The 19360-nt window shown below is 48.1% G+C and overlaps 2 protein-coding genes across 3 annotated transcripts; one reads left to right on the forward strand and one right to left on the reverse strand.

Moving 5' to 3' along the window:
• Positions 1–1123: 1123 nt before the first annotated feature.
• Positions 1124–6796, reverse strand: TSPO (translocator protein). Of its 2 annotated transcripts, none has more exons than XM_065742422.1 (4): positions 6648–6796; positions 4620–4818; positions 2177–2315; positions 1124–1332 (listed from the first exon to the last, which is right to left on the reverse strand). In XM_065742422.1, the coding sequence occupies exons 2-4, from the start codon at positions 4805–4807 to the stop codon at positions 1159–1161; spliced, it is 501 nt and encodes a 166-aa protein (XP_065598494.1). In that variant the 5' UTR covers positions 4808–4818; positions 6648–6796; the 3' UTR covers positions 1124–1158. The 2 variants fall into 2 exon arrangements, with proteins under 2 accessions (XP_065598494.1, XP_065598495.1); XM_065742423.1 differs by lacking the exon at positions 6648–6796 and adding an exon at positions 5851–5975.
• A 2347-nt stretch (positions 6797–9143) lies between these two features.
• MCAT (malonyl-CoA-acyl carrier protein transacylase) lies at positions 9144–11281 on the forward strand. Its single transcript, XM_065742420.1, has 4 exons — positions 9144–9581; positions 9720–9807; positions 10167–10384; positions 10747–11281. Exons 1-4 carry the CDS (start codon positions 9144–9146, stop codon positions 11167–11169), a joined length of 1167 nt encoding a protein of 388 aa, XP_065598492.1. The 3' UTR covers positions 11170–11281.
• Positions 11282–19360: the final 8079 nt, after the last annotated feature.

Genomic DNA, 19360 nt, shown 5'->3' on the forward strand with positions numbered 1-19360 from the left:
AAGGATGATGCTGTGCTTTTCTTCCATGAATAAGTATTCCAGTGAAGTGAACTACCACGGTTATGAGATGGAATATCTGATGGCTCTTCCCATTTCTTGCTTTTTATACAGAAGTAGCAAGATTTGTGCAGTAAGGCCGCAAGCTGTGGGCCAAGGTACTCTGCTATGCTTTTAGGCGTAGGTTTCTTGTTTCTTTTACCTATGTTCTTTTAGGAAGCCACTGGGAAATTAGGCATCTCAAATCTTACTACGTCAGCTACTGTAATCCTGGAGAGGAAAAAATCTCAGTTTCCATTCCTAAGCAGCTAAAAAAAAATAAGAAGGTGCAGGTGGGAGGCCATTTCAGTGTATGCAATGCTGTTTTGGGCAGTAGGTGTGCCCGCAGCCTGGCTTCTCGCTCTGCCATCAGGGCTGAATGCTGAACACAGCACGTGTGAGTGCTCTTTGGCCACTGCTGCTGCTGTGTGCAGACAGCTGCTGAATATTTAGGTGCTCTTGGTTTCTGAATGCTCTGAATTTGCTGTTTTGTCTTGCCCACTGTAATGTTGAGAAGAGAGGAAGGGACCCTCTCGAGGCTACAGCATCGTGTTGCCTCCGGCATTATTTTTCTTCTAAACCTTTAATTACAACAAAAACACGAGAGGAAAAGTTTACATGTAGTTTAATACATTAAGCTGACACTCCTATTGTACAGTGCTTCAAAGTGGGGTGGTACAAGTTGTGAAACAGATCTGCTCTTGAACACTTGCAGAGTACAGCGCTCAGAAGACGTGGCAGCTGCGGTGAGATGGTAAAGCACTGTGCTTAGTGGTAAATGGGACAGATTCAGACCACGGTCACACTTGTGACAGCAAGGAGCAGCTTCCTGGAAGCTGGATTTCTGCCTCTGAATGTCAGGAAGGTGTGGTTAGTGCTTATTGCTGTAATAGTTAAAATGCTGCAGGACTGAAAAGCAGTACCTTCTGCTGTGCGCTCTCAGTTAACTTGCTACAAGACTCGTGCCTCCAGTAGGCAAGTGTCAAAGCCTACATGTTTAAAACAAGGGCTGCAGTGTCAGATTGTAACACAGTGTAAACAGTTTGGCTAAACAAAAAAAAAAAGACATAACTTTCCTTAGAAAATTCTTGGAGCAAGCAAATATTTTTGTCAGCAAGCTGTTTATTCGGATTTCTTGTTGCGATTGTCTTTCCAGATCCGGTAATTGAGAGCAGAAGCCATGGCTAGCCAAGCTAAGTATGGCACCATCAAATAAGCAGCTGTCCTGTTGATGTGATACCAGGAAGCAGCGGTAGCAGTCGCTGTGCCGGTTGTGAGCAGGAGAGTCACCAGCCCCTGAAACACAGGAAGGTGGTTAGTGTCCTTTGCTGGTTGCAGTTTCTTAACTAGAGGGTATCTGCACGGCTCTTTCCACTTAACGCTGATGCTTTGGGATCCCCGTGTGAGCTGACTTCTCAGGACTCAGCTAGCAACAAGATTTTATCCAAGCCAGGAGTTGAACTGGCTGATAAAAGGACGCAGCAGTCAGAAGAAAGGGCGCTGCAGCTGGGGGCTGACAAATCCTTCTCATCCACACTCTCCTTTTTTCCCTTTGATAGCAGAAACAGACCCTCAGCCACGTACTCGCCCGATGTCTTTCTGCTACAGATGCTGCCCAAAGAGATGTGGTGTGGTTGAATTCATTACAAAGTGTTCTGCTATTAAAACACTGCTCTTGTGTTTAGGGAACCGGGCAAATCATTTTTATACTCTTCTATTTTTAAGGTGAGCTGTTTTTCTTCAGCATGCAGAAAACTGGTCTTGTCTAAACCGTGCTCTTGTCTAAACCAGATGCTGATTACACGAGTAATGATAAGCTTCTTATCACCGCTGTGTGCCAAAGAGATACCTAGGAATTTTGTTAAGGCATAAATGTTTACACTTTGGAGTCACAGAAAGCTCTTATCAAAGGGTGTCAGAAAGAGCTAGCTGTAATTAAACATTTAAGGGTGTTGTAAATTCTCACAGGTGGCTGCTGGCATGCAGTAAGAACAGCAAACTTCTGCAAGCTGTCTCCTATAGCGATGATACAAACAGGGTTCAGTTTCAGAGGGAAAAAAATTATGACTCAAGTTTTTGCCTGACCGTCTTGCAAATGACTGCAGAAGCATGAGCTGAAGGAAAGTCCTTATTCACTTACCCATCCCATTTTGTGAGCCCCAAAAAATATGGGAGTCCACGCCCAGTTTAATGCCAGCTGCCCTGCATACAGGCCCAGAGGAACCACCGCCTTTTCATTGAAGCCTCCCAGTTCTTTCCACACCAGGTAGGAGCCGTATCTGAAGAAAGTGAATGCAAGGTATAATCAGTGTATATATAACCAACCAGTACGATGGTTAGAAAGCAGCAGTGTTTTCTTAAGCAAATGAAATCCCTTCAGTGTCAGAGTCTAAATTCACTTGGCAGTGTCCTGGCACTACTCGACGGAACAGCGGACTGTGAAGGGCTGATGATCTGCTGCAGGCAGCAAGGTGGAGAGAAATGTTCCCTGTTCTGCCAGAGTTCTCTTTCTTAGTTGCAGACAAGCAGACAGTGTACTGCGTTTGAGTCTTAAAAGAGAATACTGTGTTGAAATGAAAGCAAGTCAAAGACTTGAAGGTAAGCCTCTAAACAGGAAAAAACATTACTGTCAGTACTGAGAGATGGTGGATTAGAAATAGCTTTGTTTGGAAGAAACCTTTTTAAATAGATGGAAATGAGTTTAGAAGAAGGAATTGAGATGGGAATGGATGAAATGTGCACATGCTTCAGGATGTTACTCGAATGCAGATGGTGTGTGAGCAGAAAAGGAATCCCTATAGTCACGTTTCAGAAGGGAGGAGGGAAGGGTAGAAATACAGGGAACAAAGATTTAGAAAAGCGAGTTCTCGTCAGCCAGGAGTCTCTTGTTCATTTGACTTCTCCATTAGACATATCAATGCAGTTGACTACACAGTCATCCCAAGAGTCCCACGGACAAAATGCCACACTGAATTATACACTTGTTTCAGGATTACTGAATATACAGATTCCACCTTCTCATAGCAGCCTGCGGTGTGCGACCTGCGCTGTGCACTGTGCTGAACAGCAGGGGGCTCGAATGTGTTTCTGCAGTACTGAAGCACAGATAGGCACCAACTTTTAAGCTGTTCTGGGTCATATATTGAGGATTTCTTTTTCGCTTTGACTCAGATAGTGACCCACGTTTGCTTCTTGGCCATGTCTTTCATAAAGACTAAACACCTCTGCTTTGGAAGCTTTTAAAACCTTGCTTTTAATGTACTTTGATTCTATAGGAACAACAAGCCTTAACCATTCCAAGGGATGTGTGTGTATGGCAGGTTACAGAAGAAAATGCCTGATAATGAATGCATTTTAGTCAACTGGATGTACAGTATGTAACTGAAAGCACTTAGAATGTGTTGCTTGCTTTTGGTATTACCAAAGCAAGTGATTTTTAAAAGATTTAATGTGATGTTCAGATTTATGATGAGAATTCAAGAAACTAGCTTACTGACTGTACAGTCAGCTTGAAGATAGCCCCTCAGCTCTTGTCTCTCTGACAAAAGGCATTTTTTATTCAAGGGACAGCAACCCAAATTCTAACTCTGAATGCACAAGAGCAAAAAGCAATTAAACAAATACACACACGCATCCTGTAAGAAGAGGAAAAGAATACAGACAAAAGAGCGTGTGAATCTGAAAAAACAAATAAAACTTATAAAGCCTTACTTTCCAGAGAAGTAAACTATAATGGCAGAATGTTAAATCAGCTGCCTTAAACGTTCAGGTATGTTTTCAGATATTGGATCACTGCTGCATTTTGCAACAGGTGTTGTAGTGTTTAAGTTAACCTGCAGGATAACGACGTAATGCTGGAAAAGGACGGGTCTCTGAAGCTTTATACAGTGAAGCCAATGCTGTGTGCAAGATACAGATTGCTTAAGGTGCACTGGTATGTCTCAAGAAATGGAAGAGGTAAGCTATAATATAAAAGACACACTGTAGCCTCAGAATTCCTCTGTTAGTAACCATGCATATTTGACAGCAAGGAAAATACGTGTTAAATCTTTGTGTGTACGTAGCTCTCCGTGAGCAGGAGGGACACGAAGCATTGCTGGCAGCTACTGCAGCCTCTGCAGGGGCTCTGGAGCAGTGCACTCTGTAGCACAGCTCACTAGACAACCATGCTGTGCTGGGTGGTTCAGGTTTCTTTTAATTGAGCTCTGTTAAAAACAGATCCATCCCAATCCTCTCACCCCTCCCTTTTGTTTTTCACTTCCTAAAACTACTGAAGGATGTGCAGTGAAGAAATCCCAGAGCTGCCTCACTTCACTGCTGACAGCTTGGCAGGTCTTCCCCTCAGAATGAGGAAAGCAAATGAATGGCAGCTTTTCCAACTCCTGCTTTTGAAGTGGATGCTTCTGCAAACAAAGTGTGGCTGCACACAGCTTCCCCAAGCATGCTGTTACCTGCTAGGCAGCAGCTGGCACTGTTTCTTGCAGACACACAGCCACAGAAGTGCAATAGTTTTCTAATCTAGCATTATATAACGAGCAGCCTAGAGATCAGGTAAGTGTATTGATATGATGTGAAAAACTTACCCCATAGATGTATAGAGAGTTCCCCAAACCGGAGCAAACACCCAGTTAGGGGGACACCAGGATGGCTTCTGCAGAGATTCATACCACACTGGGATCTCCTTTCTGGTTATCTTGCTTCCTAGAATTCCTCCTGCGTGGGGCAGGAGCGTGAAACCCGCAGCTGAGGCCCAGGCTGGTACCGCTTCCATTGAGACTGAATCTGAAACAAACCTAAAAGAGTGGATTGGTGGGGTGATTTTAAAAGGAAATAAAAGTATACACGTGTAGGATCTGATCCACAGCCTACTCTTGTCACTCAGTGCAGCCTGAAATTAATGGATCTTGTATCAGCTTCACTGGACGATGCTCACCTCCTATAGGAACCTATCATTTACTTTCTGGCTTTTTGAGCTTTCACTTCCTTCTCAGCTATGTGAGTAAGTAAGAGTACTGAGTTTTACTTACATTAACGTTCTCACTTGAGTATATCAGAGGAATAATGCAGTTCGATAGAAGCTTGTATTTCTGTGTTCAGTAAGAGGTCCCTTCCCTCACTGGAGTGGTGCACATGGGAATAATGCAGGGTGTGCTTGTTTTGCTTGCTTTGCTCAAGCAAAATAATTTCTATACACTGTGTTGCATTTGTAGCCTTGGAGGGTGACTGGTGGATGTGATAAATTGCAGATGCTTGAGGAACTGCCACAAAATGAAACACCAGGGAGGATGAGGAGAATTAAAGTACTTAAATGGTGGTTTGCTTAACACAGAAGATCTCAGTGGATAGATGGACAGTGCATTCACTTTCTTTGGCTTCTTCCTGAAGCAGGCAGTCACTCGTAGCCATCTTAGCTGCCAAACCCATACGTTGTGCAGGATTAAATCTGCCTGCAGAAGTTAAATGACGATCAGCCTTGCCCTGGCAGCTGAGCTGCTGGAGTTAGAATATGGGCACCAATAAAAAAAGTAAGGAAGTAGGCAGGGCAAAACTTGGTTGCCATTTTTCTGGTCAAAAGTCAAATGCTACAAAAGATCTGTGTTTAGGTTGCTGAAATGCAAATAGATTAGAGGTATGATGAAGAGGGCCGAACCAAAACGCATTGTTTTTCAAATATACGCTTGTCAAATACACCCAATTCCTGTTAATCTGTTAGGCAGGAAGGAATCATAAAAGAGATTGCAGGAGGCAGTGGGAGTCCCGAGCTGCGGACACTCCAGGAGAGAGAGCTATAGGGCAACCAGTACTCAGAGATACGCCAAAGCAGGGTGTCCTGTGGGTGTGGCACCTTGCCTGGGCCTGTGTGAAGGGTTCTGTTGGGACAGCTGTGTCTGATGCAGTGAGGAGACGGGGAGTGGGCAGAGCAACTCCCGCTGGTAGCAGATGTGCTTAATAGTAGGATGCTGCACTGATGGTGTCAACTGTCACAGCTCTGCTGGTGCCCTGGGTTTACACGCTGAGAGCAGCAGGGAGCCAGGCCAGCAAGGGACATCTGCACAGTGGTCTTCTCCCTCCCACCCAGGCAACTTATACAGATGTAACCAGGATTAATTTCATTTCAGTAGTTGAGGCCACAAGGCTGAGTAGGATCACGACCGTTTCTGGTGGTAGCTGCAAAACAGATCTGCATGCAGAGCAGCAGGGAGGGGAAGTCTGTAAGGAGTTAACAAGAACAGCCGTGTGTAGGCAGTGGGGCTGCCTCAGGGGAGAACTGTAGGAGGGAAGGAGTGGGAGCACACAAAAATGACAGCAAACAAAGCAGTAAGGCTGTCAAAAGCAGAAGAGGAGGGCGAAGCGGTGCAAGGCAAGAGACAAGCCAAGCAGAGCCAAGTGCAGAGCTGAGCTAGGAAGAACTGGGGAGGGAGAACGATGCACTAGCCTGCTGGAGCAGCATCGGGTCCTGGGTGGAAGATGACTACGAGGAAGGGAGGAGAAGATCCGCATAGCAATGTGCTGTGCTCACTGCTGCACTTCCTGCCTTGGTGTCCCTCCCCCTGCTTTACCACGGAGGAGCGTCTTATGTGGAGCAAAGGAGTTAAGGCATTCTCCCACACCTTGGTCTTCTGCGGTTGTCCTCAGAGGGTAATTCCCGATGGTTATATTAGCAGCTGAAAGCTCGGATCTCACCCGCTGTTACACTGTTGCTCACCCTGTGAATAAAAAGAGCACACTGGGGCTTAGTTCTGTACGCACACCTCAAGGTACAGGTCAGCTCTGCTGCCCGAGCACATCAATCCAATGTCAGTAGGTTTCCCAAGGTGATAAGTGAAGACCTTAGTGGCTTTTACTTAATTTGGCCACGAGAGCATCAGGGCAGTTTCGTGCAGGTATCAAGCAGCTGGACTGCGTCAGGCATTGTTCCTTCTCTCAGTTTCTCCCCAGGGATGAAAGACCTCCTGTGGTTTGCAGGCTGAAAGTACTGCTTGGCTGCAGTCAGCGACTAAATGACACAGCTCCGAGCCTGGCTCTCCTTGTCAGAAGAAACACTCAAATAACGCTCAAGCAACAAGAGAAGAAATCAAATGGGCAAACAGAAATGGGGAAGGCACAAAGCATAGAAAGAGGGCAAGTACTGCTGTGCGAGAACAAGAGATGTGAAGATAAAGAAAAGGTGGAATGAACTGTCCTGAATGGAATGCTGGTGTCCTACTCTTTTGACTGTTGTTACCACTAATTACGTACTGTGTTTCCCAACAGCATTTCTCAGGACTTGCCAGCGTTGCAAAATGCTCTCCTACATTCACAATGTGTAACACACCAATGCGAGGTGACAGAGGAGAAAAACTTGTTGAAGGGGCCTGAGTGATGCAGTGTGATCTCAGAAAAGCTTGTGCAAATGAAGTTTCACTTCTAACCTTTCACCGCACGCAGCTTGCAGCCCAGTCCCAAACACGCAGTGCAGCACCAGATCTGTGCCGTGTGTGGCATGCCCAGGAAACTTCTGAGATTAAGGGAGCTGAAGGGCTCATAAAGCACTACCAGCCCAGCCTTTGTTTCAGTGTAGCATCCCACCCACCTTTGTCTGAATTAAGCTTGGTGCTCACAAATTTAGGCCTGAAAAACATCTAAGTTTTTATGATAAACTATGATGAGACAACTAGGATTTATTTTTATCTTTTTACATTAATAATGCTGTTATTGTTTATAACTGGAATTACTTATTTGGAATTGCATAGTATAACCACCTGAAGTTTGCAGGAATGCCTTGGGGCCAAAGGCAGATTTCCAGCCCACCTTACACCATCTGAGCTGACAGGTAAGGACAGCTGTGCAAACCAGATAGGATCCTTCAGCCATTTGTCCTCTGTGCTCACAGATGTGCAAGGTCTGCGTTTGGAAACACCCAGACTGTGAGACAGACAACCTTCCTTCTCCAATTTGTTTTGTTTGGGGCACATCCTGACTCCTCAGTGTGTACAGATGCCTCATCGTCCTGCCCGTTTTCTGCTTAGCCCTAGTCTGGCTGCAGCAGGCCAGTCTGGCTTTTCAAAGCAGCTGACCTGCTCAAAGATAGTTCCAACTCTGTAAGGCACCAGGAGATAGAAAGGGGAAAATCAGCAATACTGCAGCTTGCCGCCTTCTGTCTTTTTGCAGGTTGTTTCCCTGTGATGGCACAATGTGCAGAAAGTGAAGAGGAAGCTTTCCGTGTCCTCCCCTTTGTCTGGAAGAGGTTGTGCACAAGAAGGAACAGGGCGTGGAGAACAATATGTACTGTGACAGAGGAGCCAATGTGCCTCAGGCTGATGAAGAAGGACCGAGGGCTGCCAAAGGCCCTCCAGAGTGAGGGAGGAGCTCTCTGGGAGCCAGGTGGGTGCCCTCCCCCCTCCAGCCCGAGCACTGCCAGGAGCAGGAGCAGAGGAGGACAACCGCTTTCATTGCAGTGTTATAACCCTGTTCTCATAATCCCTTTAAGTAACTTGGTGCCGGCTTTCCAATCACACGGGGCTTAAATTACAGCTATTGCTAAGGAAAACCTCTCAGTAGGGTTAAGTTATCCACACGGCTCTCAAGCTGTGGTCCCGGGCACGCAGAGGTAGAGACAGAGCTCAGAAGTTGGGAGTGAGGTCCCCCAGGCTGACACTCACCCACTCTAATACACTGTTTTGAGGGCAGTGAGTTTCTACCCAGGTGTGAGAGGCAGCACGCACATCCTCAGAGGGGAAAGGCTCCAACATCACGCAGCTACCCGATGGATGGTGATAAACCTCTAGGTCTGCCGTAGCTTTAGCTGCTGGGAGACCACGGCACTGAAGCCAAACTTTTGCCACAGCCTGCGGCACAGAACTTTGCAGCCCAGCAGCTGAAACAACGTGTATGCCAGAAATAGGGGATTTTTATGATCAATTTATAAGCATAACTTACAATATAAGAGCTCTCGTGCCGTTCTGGCTCCCAGCACTGCGCACACAGGCTCCCCCACGACTGCGGGCCCGCCGCTCCCGCGCCGACACCGCCTCCTCCTCCGCCGGGGCCGCGCAACGGTACTGAGCGTGCCGAGGGCGGAAGGGCCGCTCGGTTCCCGGGGCAACGCGGGCGGGGGAGGGGCGGCCATGTGCGGTTGGGCCGCGGCACAATGGCGGCTCGCTGGGCGCGGCGTGCTGAACGGCGCAGCGCGGCGGTGGGGCGGCACGCTCTGCGGCGGTGGGGAGCGGGCGGAGAGCCTGAGCGAGCTGCTGCGGAGCTCGGTGGGGGCCGGGGAGCCGGGCGAGGGGGCGGCGGCCAGGCGGGAGCGGCGGGCTCCGCAGGAGGGCACGGTGCTGCTGTTCCCCGGGCAGGGCGGCCAGTTCGTGGGGATGGGCCGCGGGCTGCTGCGCTACCCCGGCGTGCGGGACATGTACCGCCTGGCCGAGAAGGTGCTGGGCTACGACCTGCTGTCGCTCTGCCTGGAGGGGCCGCGGGAAGAGCTGGACCGCACCCGGCACTGCCAGCCCGCCGTGTTCGTCGCCTCCCTGGCCGCCGTGGAGAAGCTCAACCACCTGCAGCCTAAGGTCGGTAGGCTAGTAGGCGGCGGCCGCAGCCGGGCCCTGCCCGGGCAGAGAAGGCCGCCACGCCGCTGCCTGCGCCCGGCTCCCCCTGGCGGCCGCTGACAGCCCCGTGTGTGTGTGTGTGTGTGTGTGTGTGTGCAGGTGGTGGAGAGCTGCGTGGCCGCCGCAGGGTACAGCGTGGGCGAGTTCGCGGCGCTCGTGTTCGCCGGAGCCATGGACTTCGCAGAAGGTGCGCAGCGGAGGGTGAATTGTGCTTTCTGCTTCCGCGGTTTGCTTTGACGCGGGTTTAAAACCCCACCTTAGCGGGTGAGGTTCAGATTGGATGTTGCGGAGGAATAAGACACTGCAGGAGCGGTGGTGCGTGGGGACAGGCTGTGCAGGGAGGTGGTGCAGTCACCGTCCTTGGCCGTGTTCGAGAAGCATATAGACGTGACACTGAGGGATGTGCTTTAGTGGGCATGGTGGGGATGGGCGGATGGTTGGGCTGGATGATCTCAGTGATATTTCCAAGCTTAGCGATTCCTTGATCATAACTCCCAACATGAGCGAGCTGCCTGTGTGCACTCACCTGTTCCCTTCTCCCCTCAGCACTGTACGCTGTGAAGGTGCGTGCTGAGGCCATGCAGGCGGCAGCGGAGGCCGTTCCCAGCGGGATGCTGTCGGTCATCGGCGGGCGAGAGGCCAACTACAACTACGCCTGCCTGGAAGCCCGCAGGCACTGTGAGTCGCTGGGCATAGACAGTCCCGTGTGCCAGGTCTCCAACTACCTGTTCCCAGACGGCAGAGTCATTGCAGGGCACCTACAGGTACTGCTGCAGGAGATGCACCTGCTCACTTCAGCTTAACGCATTAAAACTTCGCGCTGCCGTATGGAGGTTACGCTGTGTGGCCTGAGCTTGTTGCAGCTGCGTTGCAAAACAGTGTTTTGTTGCTGAGAATTTGCTCTATCGAATAGTGTTATTGTGTTCTCTGTTGTAGTTTCCATGAAAATAATACGAGGCATTACTTTCAGAACAACCTATGTATTTGCTTCATGGGTTTTTTTTCCCCAGCGTATTCTCGGTGCTTGGAAGGGAAAGGAGTGGCTCTACTGCCCTGGGCCTGGTGAGGCCATTCTGGGGGAGTGCGCGTGTGGAATTCTGTTGTGACTGCTCTCTCTTTCTTATAGGGTTTGGAGTTTTTACAGAAAAATGCCTCAAAATTCTACTTCACACGTACCAAAATGCTCCCAGTCAGCGGTGCCTTCCACACACGACTCATGGAACCAGCAGTAGAGCCGCTGGCTGAAGTCCTGAAGTCCATCGAAATTCAAAAACCTCTGATCTGTGTCTATTCCAACGTTAACAGCAAAAAGTACATGCACTCGAAGCACATCCAGAAGCTGCTGGTGAAGCAGCTTGTCTCACCTGTGCTGTGGGAGCAAACCATGCATTCCATGTACCAGAGGAAGAATGGGATGGAGTTTCCATACACGTATGAGATGGGGCCTGGGAAACAGCTGGGAGCGGTTCTCCGAAAATGCAATCTGAAGGCCTGGAGGCAGTACAGCCATGTGGACGTCACAGAGGAGGAGGAAGCAGCAGAGACGTAAACAGCTTTCTGAGAAGAATCCGTGCTACTTGTGCTTTCTGCAGAGTGTACAGATGTCAGTCTCCTGAAGGGGGAAGTGTGAAAGACTGGTGGCTCTTGGCAGCGAGAGGAGCACCACAGGAAATGAGAGACATCACCACAGGAAATGTTCTTCACCGTGTGCCTTGGGTGTGGAGTGGGAGCTCAGCTCTCCCACCTGCACCAGGAATGCAGAGTTACCAATAAACGCACCAAGCAGCTTTCTCCTTGGCCTGCATCCTGCGAACAACAACCTGGCTCTTTTTTTCCTTGTTTTATTTATTTTGGATTTGCATGTCTTTGTGCGTGTTCCAATGACAGTCAGCAGTTGCACTGTCTGTGCTGGGTGCGCTGCCTGGGTTGCACTGTGCTGTCTGATGCAGGCATGACATGGCCCTGCTAAGGAATGGGGTTCCTTTAGGTGACTCCAGCCAGCCACCTCAGTGTAGGGGTGTTCCATGCATTGCGTCACCTGCCTGCTGTGAAGCTCACCTCTATCAAGTCCTTTTGCCACCTAGCAGTCAAATAAGGCAAAAGATGTGGAGTTCTGGTGGATTTTTTTTGTATTTTTTTTTTTTTTTTGCAAAAGGGATGTGATTTTCCTAAGGTTGAAGCTATCAGTAAACTATAGAACTTTTCTTGGTATTTTAGATGCTTCAGAGCATGTGATTCAGAGCAGGTAGTCCCCACATGGAAGGAGACAGTTTTCCATGCAGCTGTTCAGTGTCACACTGGTGCTGGGTTACCTTGGAAGGAGAAAAGGAAGTCCCTGGCAGGGCCTGGAGTCGAGAGGGGTTACTGCACTGTGGCTGTGTGCAGTGCAGTGCTGGCCAGCGCCAGCTCACCAGCAGACTACAGGCTCTTTATGCAGTCCTGGGACCTGTGACAGTTACACAGGGCACACAAAAAGTCAGCTGAGCTTTGCTTTTAGCCTGCCAGAGGTGCTTAAAGCTCTGAAGAAAATCAGTAGCTATTTGTTATGGGATTGTGTACAAATGTGCAGGCAAAGGCTGTGTTGTCCGTACACAGTTGAGCAGGAGCTTTGGTTTGACTTCACCCTTCCCCTCTTTTTAGTTTTGGAATCTTGCTGGCATAGCATTGAGTAGATACATAGGAAAAGTAAATAGGATTAGTGGTGAAATGACCATACACATTCTCCCAGTTTGGTACGTGTCAGTGTCACCCATCAGCAAGATTGTCAGCTTTGTTATTGGGCCATTGCAGGCTGCCAGGTGTCAGTGTTACTGGAATGACAAGTGATTTCAGTGAAGTCTTCTGTCAGAGGGAATGTGTTTATTAGTCAGTGAAGCATGGCAAACTCAGTACTGTTGGAAATGTCTGGCTCCATCTTGTGAGACCAAAAGCAGCTTGTGTAATAGCAGCAACTCAGTATGGCATACCGGTGGCACCAAGTTGGGTTTTAGTATAGTGCATTATGGTTTTCAGACTTAAGTAATGTGCTGGCATAATTTTCAAGACCTATGTTCTGTTTATACTGTTCTTACCATGGAGCTGTATATATACGCATGTGTATGTTTATATACGTACAACCAGCAGTGTTTTTTCACTCCACTTTACCACACGTTTTGCATGGAATAAAAGTTATTTGGGAGAAACGTGGTAGAAGTCTCTGTGTGCAGGTGCAGGGCGGAGCATTCAGTGTCCTTCCGCCTCCATGAGATGCAGAATGCTGAAGTGACACCTGGGCCCTGGGAGCATCATTTGTTTTTTTTCCAGGCACCTTCACACACAGCAGCATACCCTGGTGTTGATGGTATGGTCCATACAAGCTGAGTGTGCTGGACAGGCTTCAGTGTCTTCACACAGTGCCTGGTGACATGAAATTGTGCTGTGCATTACTATAAAGGAGCAGGAGGGAACCTAATGTATTGTAAAACCTGTCTGCTCGAGGTAGAGGATGGTGTGTGGGCTGGCAAGGGATCTTATTGCTTATCTTATTGCTCTTATTGCTGGCATTAGCATTCTTTTGATGTGCATGCTGATCTAAGTTGCCTTCTGGAGGCTGAAAGTTTAATGATGTGAAAAGAGCGCAGCTCCCACACTAGGAGCAAGCAGAAACAGGATGTGGGAAAAAAGTCAAGTGCCATAAGCTCTGTCACAGGAGGAAGTGTGCTGTTAAAAAAAAAAGTGAAATGTGGGTCTCCTGAGTCACAGTGCAAGAGCCATAGCGGGATGCTGCATGTGAGGCAGCCTGCCCTTCCTGCTCACGGAGTATCCCCGCTGATGCTTGGTGCAGGGTCTGTTTGCACTGTGTTTCCCTTGTTGTGTGTGTGGTTATGTTTCCTGCTTCTCCAGTGCTGTGTTATGTTCCATCCTCACCAGATGCTGAACTTCCACTGGGATTCAGAGTGGTAAAATGCTGCAGACCCTGAGAGTGAAGACCTGCAGTCATCCGTGGCAGTGCTCAGATGGCTCTGGCAGAGCAGCAGCCTCCTGTATGTAACTGCTTCCCGGTGTGTAGAGATATCTATCTAGAAATACACTAAGTTGTTTGGTGCTGATGAAGTGACTCGGGCAGGAAGAATCGCATTATTGGCAGTTGGTATGTTTGTTACCTTGTATTAGACTCTCCTCATGGGAATTTTTACCCTTTGCTAAATAATGACTGTAAAATATTTTCTGTTACACCTCTAATAAGAAGTTAAACAGAACAGTCAGTTGGCTGATGACATTTTGGTCTGGCAGTTCCACAGTTCCAATCTCATCACGTGAGCTTTGCTGGCAGGTACCAGCGTGCCTGCTGCTGAATGGCAGATCAGCCTTGGGCACTGTGTCAGCAAGGGGACATATTTTTGGACAGGCTCCATGTATGTGCTGCTTTTTGAATGCTTAAAGCTATACTGGGGCCATTGCCCTTGAAGTACATTGGTTGGGGTGTTTATTTATTTTTCTGCTGTGCATTTCAAGTCAGGTGAAGATATTTAAAAGTCTTTTAACAAAACATTGGACAAAAGATTCTAGTTCAACCTTTTCTTCTTGTTTTCCCAGCAGGAAAATTGTGTGAGGTGGAAGTCTAGGTAATGAGAATGGGATTTGGTAACACTCACACAGGAAACACACTCCTCAGCCCTCTGAAACTGCCCCAGGTTGGGTTTAGTTTCAGTAGGACAGAATGCTTCCAATCCCTTCTCTGACTTAAAGCTGGGGCTCAAGCCCCAAGCTCTCAGACGAGGCCACTAACTACTGCACCTCCCTGCTGCAGAAGCGCCCCAGCAGTAGCGGTCACCTGACAAGAGAGGAAGCAGGTAACCCCTCTTGTGAGGGGAATGCCCAAACCACAGAGACACGCTTTCATTTTCTCTCTGTCTGCATCTGCGTGCAGTGAAAAGCAGCACGCAGGTAGTGAGGGTAACTGGGGTGGCTGTGGTTTGTCCTTGGGATGAAGCCGGCCGTGTCTGCCTGCCACACGGGGTGGCTGGGGCTGATACCTGTGCCCCCGCCATTTTGCATGTCCTCTCGAGCGGCTGTTTCCCGCCAACCACGTGGCTTCTCCAAGGATGAGTCATCCAAACACAAAACCAAGCCCCTTCTCGAATTCAGTCAAACCCTCATCTTCCTGGACAACTTGGAATTTCACTCTGTAAAGCAGAAGAACTTAAGATCTGTCATTACATTTTTTTGAAACATTCTGGAAAAAGTAATGGGTTGGACCAGGCACCAGTGCAACCAGTGTGACTGCCAGCACATCATCTGAACAGCTCTTTCTCTAACAAACTGCCATTTCAACCCCTCAGCCAACCAAAGCCTGTCCTGTAGTGTTAGATAAACTAATGAGACAAGGAATTCTGTCATTAATGTGTAATAGCAGTCTTAGAAAATAAATTGACACTGCAGAACATTTGAAGCAACAATTTAATTTTAGAAAAGTATCACGGTTTTAATCTCTGTTATTGCTTTTACAGTGCTGAAGTTTTAAGGATGACCAGCATGCCTTCTGTCTCCCCCCACAGCCAGAATCTGTTTGAGAAACTCCATGATATGAAATAGACGCTTTACATTGCATTGGAACAAACGAAGAAAGGACAGAAATGGACTTTGTAACCTGGCCTCACACTTCACAACTAGCAAGACAGGCAGTTATCCAGCAACAACCTCATAATTTTAAACGTTTTTCTTTTTAAAAAAGGTATGAAACAGCAGTGACCCAGCACTAGCCTAGGTTTTAAATATAAAAGAGATTTTTATCAGTGTAAATTTGAAAAACAAACCAGCTGCCACCACCTGGGTGTTAGTTATATTGGTCAGAGTCCAGCAATGACCTCCTATGGTAATTCTGTGTTAATTCTGCAGTCCGTAGCTTACGGCCCACCAAAACGCGACAGCGAGCAGAGCTGCAGGCACCAGCTTCTGGCAGACACACCTGAGAGGAAGCTGGCAAACCTGCAGGAGGAAAGGGGAGGCCATTAGGAACGACAGGGAGCAAAGAGCTGGTGCAGGAAAGCACCCCTTCCTCTGCAGGAATGAGCAATGGGGTCAAGTCTCAACTGCCTTACCCAATCTCTAAAAGGTCCTCATCTCTGAACGTGATACAACACAGACTATAACAGGCCTACCTATCTCATTCAGAATGAGCCCTCACAGCTTTTTACAGTGGGGAGAATCCTGTCTGCGTGAACCCAATGATGTCAGTGGCACTTTGGCACTTGTTGGAGCTCTTGCAGGCATTTGGCCCACTTGGTCTATGGACAAAACATTTGGTGAGGGCTGTAACAACAAATTAAGGAATAAACCCAAACCCAGAGTCACTCGACAGGCTTTATACTCCATGGCACTTAGAAGCTGCGGAGCAGAAAGGCATGAGAAAAGGGAGACAGCGTACCCAGCTTCCATAGCCAACGATCCTCTTTGTCCAGTCGTTGTTCAAAAAGCTTCCAAAGCTTCTTGTAACACTTCTAATAATATTCCATGTCTGGAAAACACTGATAGCAACCCTGATGATTTAGAAAACACCACAAACAAAAACAGAAAACAAAACATTTAGCATGGAGACCTGGCAACTCCGCAGGGTTTTGAAAGCTAAACAGTCAATTTGAACTTAGGACTGATCACTGCTGTGATGCAAAGCGATGCACAGCGGATCACCCAGCCAGCAGCTCTGTGCCTGCGCTCTCAGTTCCATCGCTGAGCAGCACAACCCAGCGAGATCTCTGAGGAATCAGGGTGCAGTGCAGTACCCCATGGTCCCCACACAGCTCGGGTCGAGGTGACTGAGGCTGTGTTCTCCTGAAGTCTGCAAGAACCAACTCGTGTTTCAAACGGAGACATTACTATGTTAATTACTGTGCTTCTGCAGTTGATAGCCATGCATGACAACCCTGCCAGCCCTCAGCAGATAAAAGGCAGTGCAAACGAGTCGAGCCACGTTTTATTGTATGTGCAACGATGGGTTGTTTGACGTGCAGTAACGCGTTAATCCCTGAAGCACTGCACTTGCTGGTGACCTGACTGCAGACCTGTCCTCGCTTTGTTGCGCTTCAAGACGCTGGTTAACCAAGGAAAACTATGGTGCTGTTGTGGAATTTGAAGTACCAAGAAACCAGTTAACTCTTTTGACTGTAAATGGTTAGTCTGTGGAAACAATTTGTATTATAACATTCTCTGTAAAATAAGATTCAGTATCTTGTTTTTTAGGTTCTGTCTGAAGCAGCAATGATGGCAATATTTATGTTTGTTTGTTTAAGCTTTGGATAGAGAAACATTATTATTTATCTATCCAGCAGGATTTGTTTGAAGCATTCAGAGAGAGATGGTATCAGCAAGGTAACTCACCTGCGTGCCAGGTGAAGCAGTGTGTCTTCAATCTTCCTGCTGTAGTCTCTGTTAAATTCATCCCCAATCAGTGCCAGCTGATGGCCAACCTGGATAGCTGAGCTGGAAGGCATCGAGGTACCATGTTAAAGGAACACACAGCAGCGTCACTTATTCAAAAAGCCCTCTGGAAGTGCTGGGGGCAGTTATTTCCCTAATGGATGGGCTAAGCTAGGGATGGATGTTAAGTGCTAAACGTTACAGCTTTTTTATTATTTACCAATTTATGGATCAGAAACTGTAAGTCCATATTTATACACACAAGTGCTATGATGTTTTCATCTGTTTTTCTTTCTTTGTCTGACACTTTTGGAAAGCTGTGGTATCTGATTCCTTCAAACAAGGCAACAGAACTGTTTCTAGCATTTTTTTTCCACAAAGTCGTTTCACAGAGCTTTCACTTCAGATGTCTCAAAGCACCTCACCTTACATAACCCATTGCTTTTGTCCAACAGATTGACTTCAGTGCTCGCCATGGCACAGAGCAGTTTCCCAGCTCGAGTGATGCTGGAGTATGAACCCACCTAAAGAAAGCGCCTGTGTGGAGCTCCAGGGCAGGCGGTCCCTACGCTGCAGCTGCTGTCCAGCATGAGAGGTCAGGAATTTGTATGTGTCCCCAAACTGTTTGCACTCTACTGATGAAAATTTCCAATGAAATAAGTATAGATCCTCTTAGGCATGCATGCTTTTTGTTTTAAGTAAAAATAATTACGACTATATGTTTTTATTTGAACTTGTATTTCTGCTGAGGTCCATTTATGCTGCACAATAAGCGGGCTTAACAGACTTATTCTGGAGATCCGCTTAAATAAACTCAGGGTTTGTTTGGTTGGTTAAACAAAAAAATAAACATAGAAAGGGATTTTCACAGACCTGGGGAAAGACAGCCCCTGACTCCTGAACTGGAAAAACATACGTGCAAGATTTAAAAGAAAAACAACAACATAAAAAAGTGTAGTACTATCTGCTGTGAGAGGCGCCTGGAGAATTATGTAGAAGCAGCCTCCTCAGCTGCTTGTTCTAACAGGTGGGCCTCTAATGAAGAGCCACATCTGCGTCCCTGGGCAGCACAGTGAGTTACAGACATTTAATGCAGCATAATCTTGTGCCGCCAGTGCTGAGCACTACAGGTTATCTCCACTTGCATCAACTTTCAATATCATCCACTGTGTTTCCTGAGCTTAGCCAGGAGCCTTGTGAAGGTCAGGGCGATCAGACACGGGTGGGGAGGACAGAGGGAGCATTCTTGTGACATGATACCTGATATTGAGTTCCATTTGCTCTGCGGTGTCTGGCGCTGCCAGGAGGCTGCCGTACGTCTGCTCCTCTGGCGCTCCGTCAGGGTATATGGAGAGAAGGACGCGCCCGGGGCTCCGCCGCGCCTGGGACATGGTGCTCTGCAAAGGAGGGCCAGCGTCAGTCCCACGCCATCTGGGAACGCCAGGCTGGGTTTGCATGGACGCGGTTCGGTGTGCGTGGCCACCCCTGCTCGGCCCACAGTGTGCTGAGGTAAGAGCTATTCTGAGAGCCCCCAAAGGAAAGTTTCAGTGAGCCAACAGATGTACAGCGATTTGAGCAGGCAGCCTCCTCAGAATGGGTCAAAACAGCCCAGAAATTGGAAAATATAGATAAACATAGCTGATGTAGCTAAGTATAGCTCCCAGTGGTTTCAGTTAGCACAAGACACAATCCTGTGCCGCTGGCACTGAGCTGCCTAGCATTACCCCACTTCAGCCCACCAGAAGGCAATTCACAACCTGCAGCTGGCATCCCGCAGGCAGACTAGGAGAGGCTGCTCGTGTTCTAGCAAAGTAAGCAACAGAACTCAGTGGGTTTCAGCCCAAGTGGGCCATCTCTAGCATTTCCCATCCCCTGATAAGGCCTTCCTGAAAGCACCACAGAGGCTGAGCTCAGCAGCAGAGGAGGGCAGAGCCAGTGTTTCTGCAGCCTTTGGAAATGTTTTCATTGAGCTTACAGAGCCCGGTGACATCAGAGCTGTGCACTGGGGCTATTTACAACTGCATGCACAGACTGAGGCAGCCAGCACTCCTCTGGCCTGGGGATGTTTGCTTCTGCACCCTGCCGGTGAGCTCTGCACCAGCCGCTGCCTTCAGGGCGACCGATGAGTGACTTCAGTGACAGCCCTCTGGACTCACATTTTTATCTGGCATGAGCTTGGCCTGCTGCTTTGTCCTCTCTGCTTCCCAGCTACATCATCACTGAGCTAGCTCCTTTTGCTGATGGAGTAATCCTGGAAAACAATGAATGGGATTTCCCCCAGGCTGGGTTCCTTTGTCCTTTTAAGCACACTCTGCAGAATAACATCTACGTAAAACATTCTCAGA

The sequence above is a fragment of the Cyrtonyx montezumae genome, unplaced genomic scaffold (assembly GCF_038088225.1).
Source record: "Cyrtonyx montezumae isolate F1298 unplaced genomic scaffold, pur_monq_1.0 scaffold_3, whole genome shotgun sequence".
In the NCBI taxonomy this organism is placed as follows: domain Eukaryota; kingdom Metazoa; phylum Chordata; class Aves; order Galliformes; family Odontophoridae; genus Cyrtonyx; species Cyrtonyx montezumae.

Coding starts and splice junctions, on each gene's coding strand:
- TSPO (XM_065742422.1), bottom strand. CDS start 4,807: ATGGAAGCGGTACCAGCCTGGGCCTCAGCTGCGGGTTTCACGCTCCTG. Junction 2,316..4,619: donor ACTCTCTATACATCTATGGG/GTAAGTTTTTCA, acceptor CACTTTCTTCAG/ATACGGCTCCTACCTGGTGT. Junction 1,333..2,176: donor GGGCTCACAAAATGGGATGG/GTAAGTGAATAA, acceptor CCTGTGTTTCAG/GGGCTGGTGACTCTCCTGCT.
- MCAT (XM_065742420.1), top strand. CDS start 9,144: ATGTGCGGTTGGGCCGCGGCACAATGGCGGCTCGCTGGGCGCGGCGTG. Junction 9,582..9,719: donor TCAACCACCTGCAGCCTAAG/GTCGGTAGGCTA, acceptor GTGTGTGTGCAG/GTGGTGGAGAGCTGCGTGGC. Junction 10,385..10,746: donor TCATTGCAGGGCACCTACAG/GTACTGCTGCAG, acceptor TCTTTCTTATAG/GGTTTGGAGTTTTTACAGAA.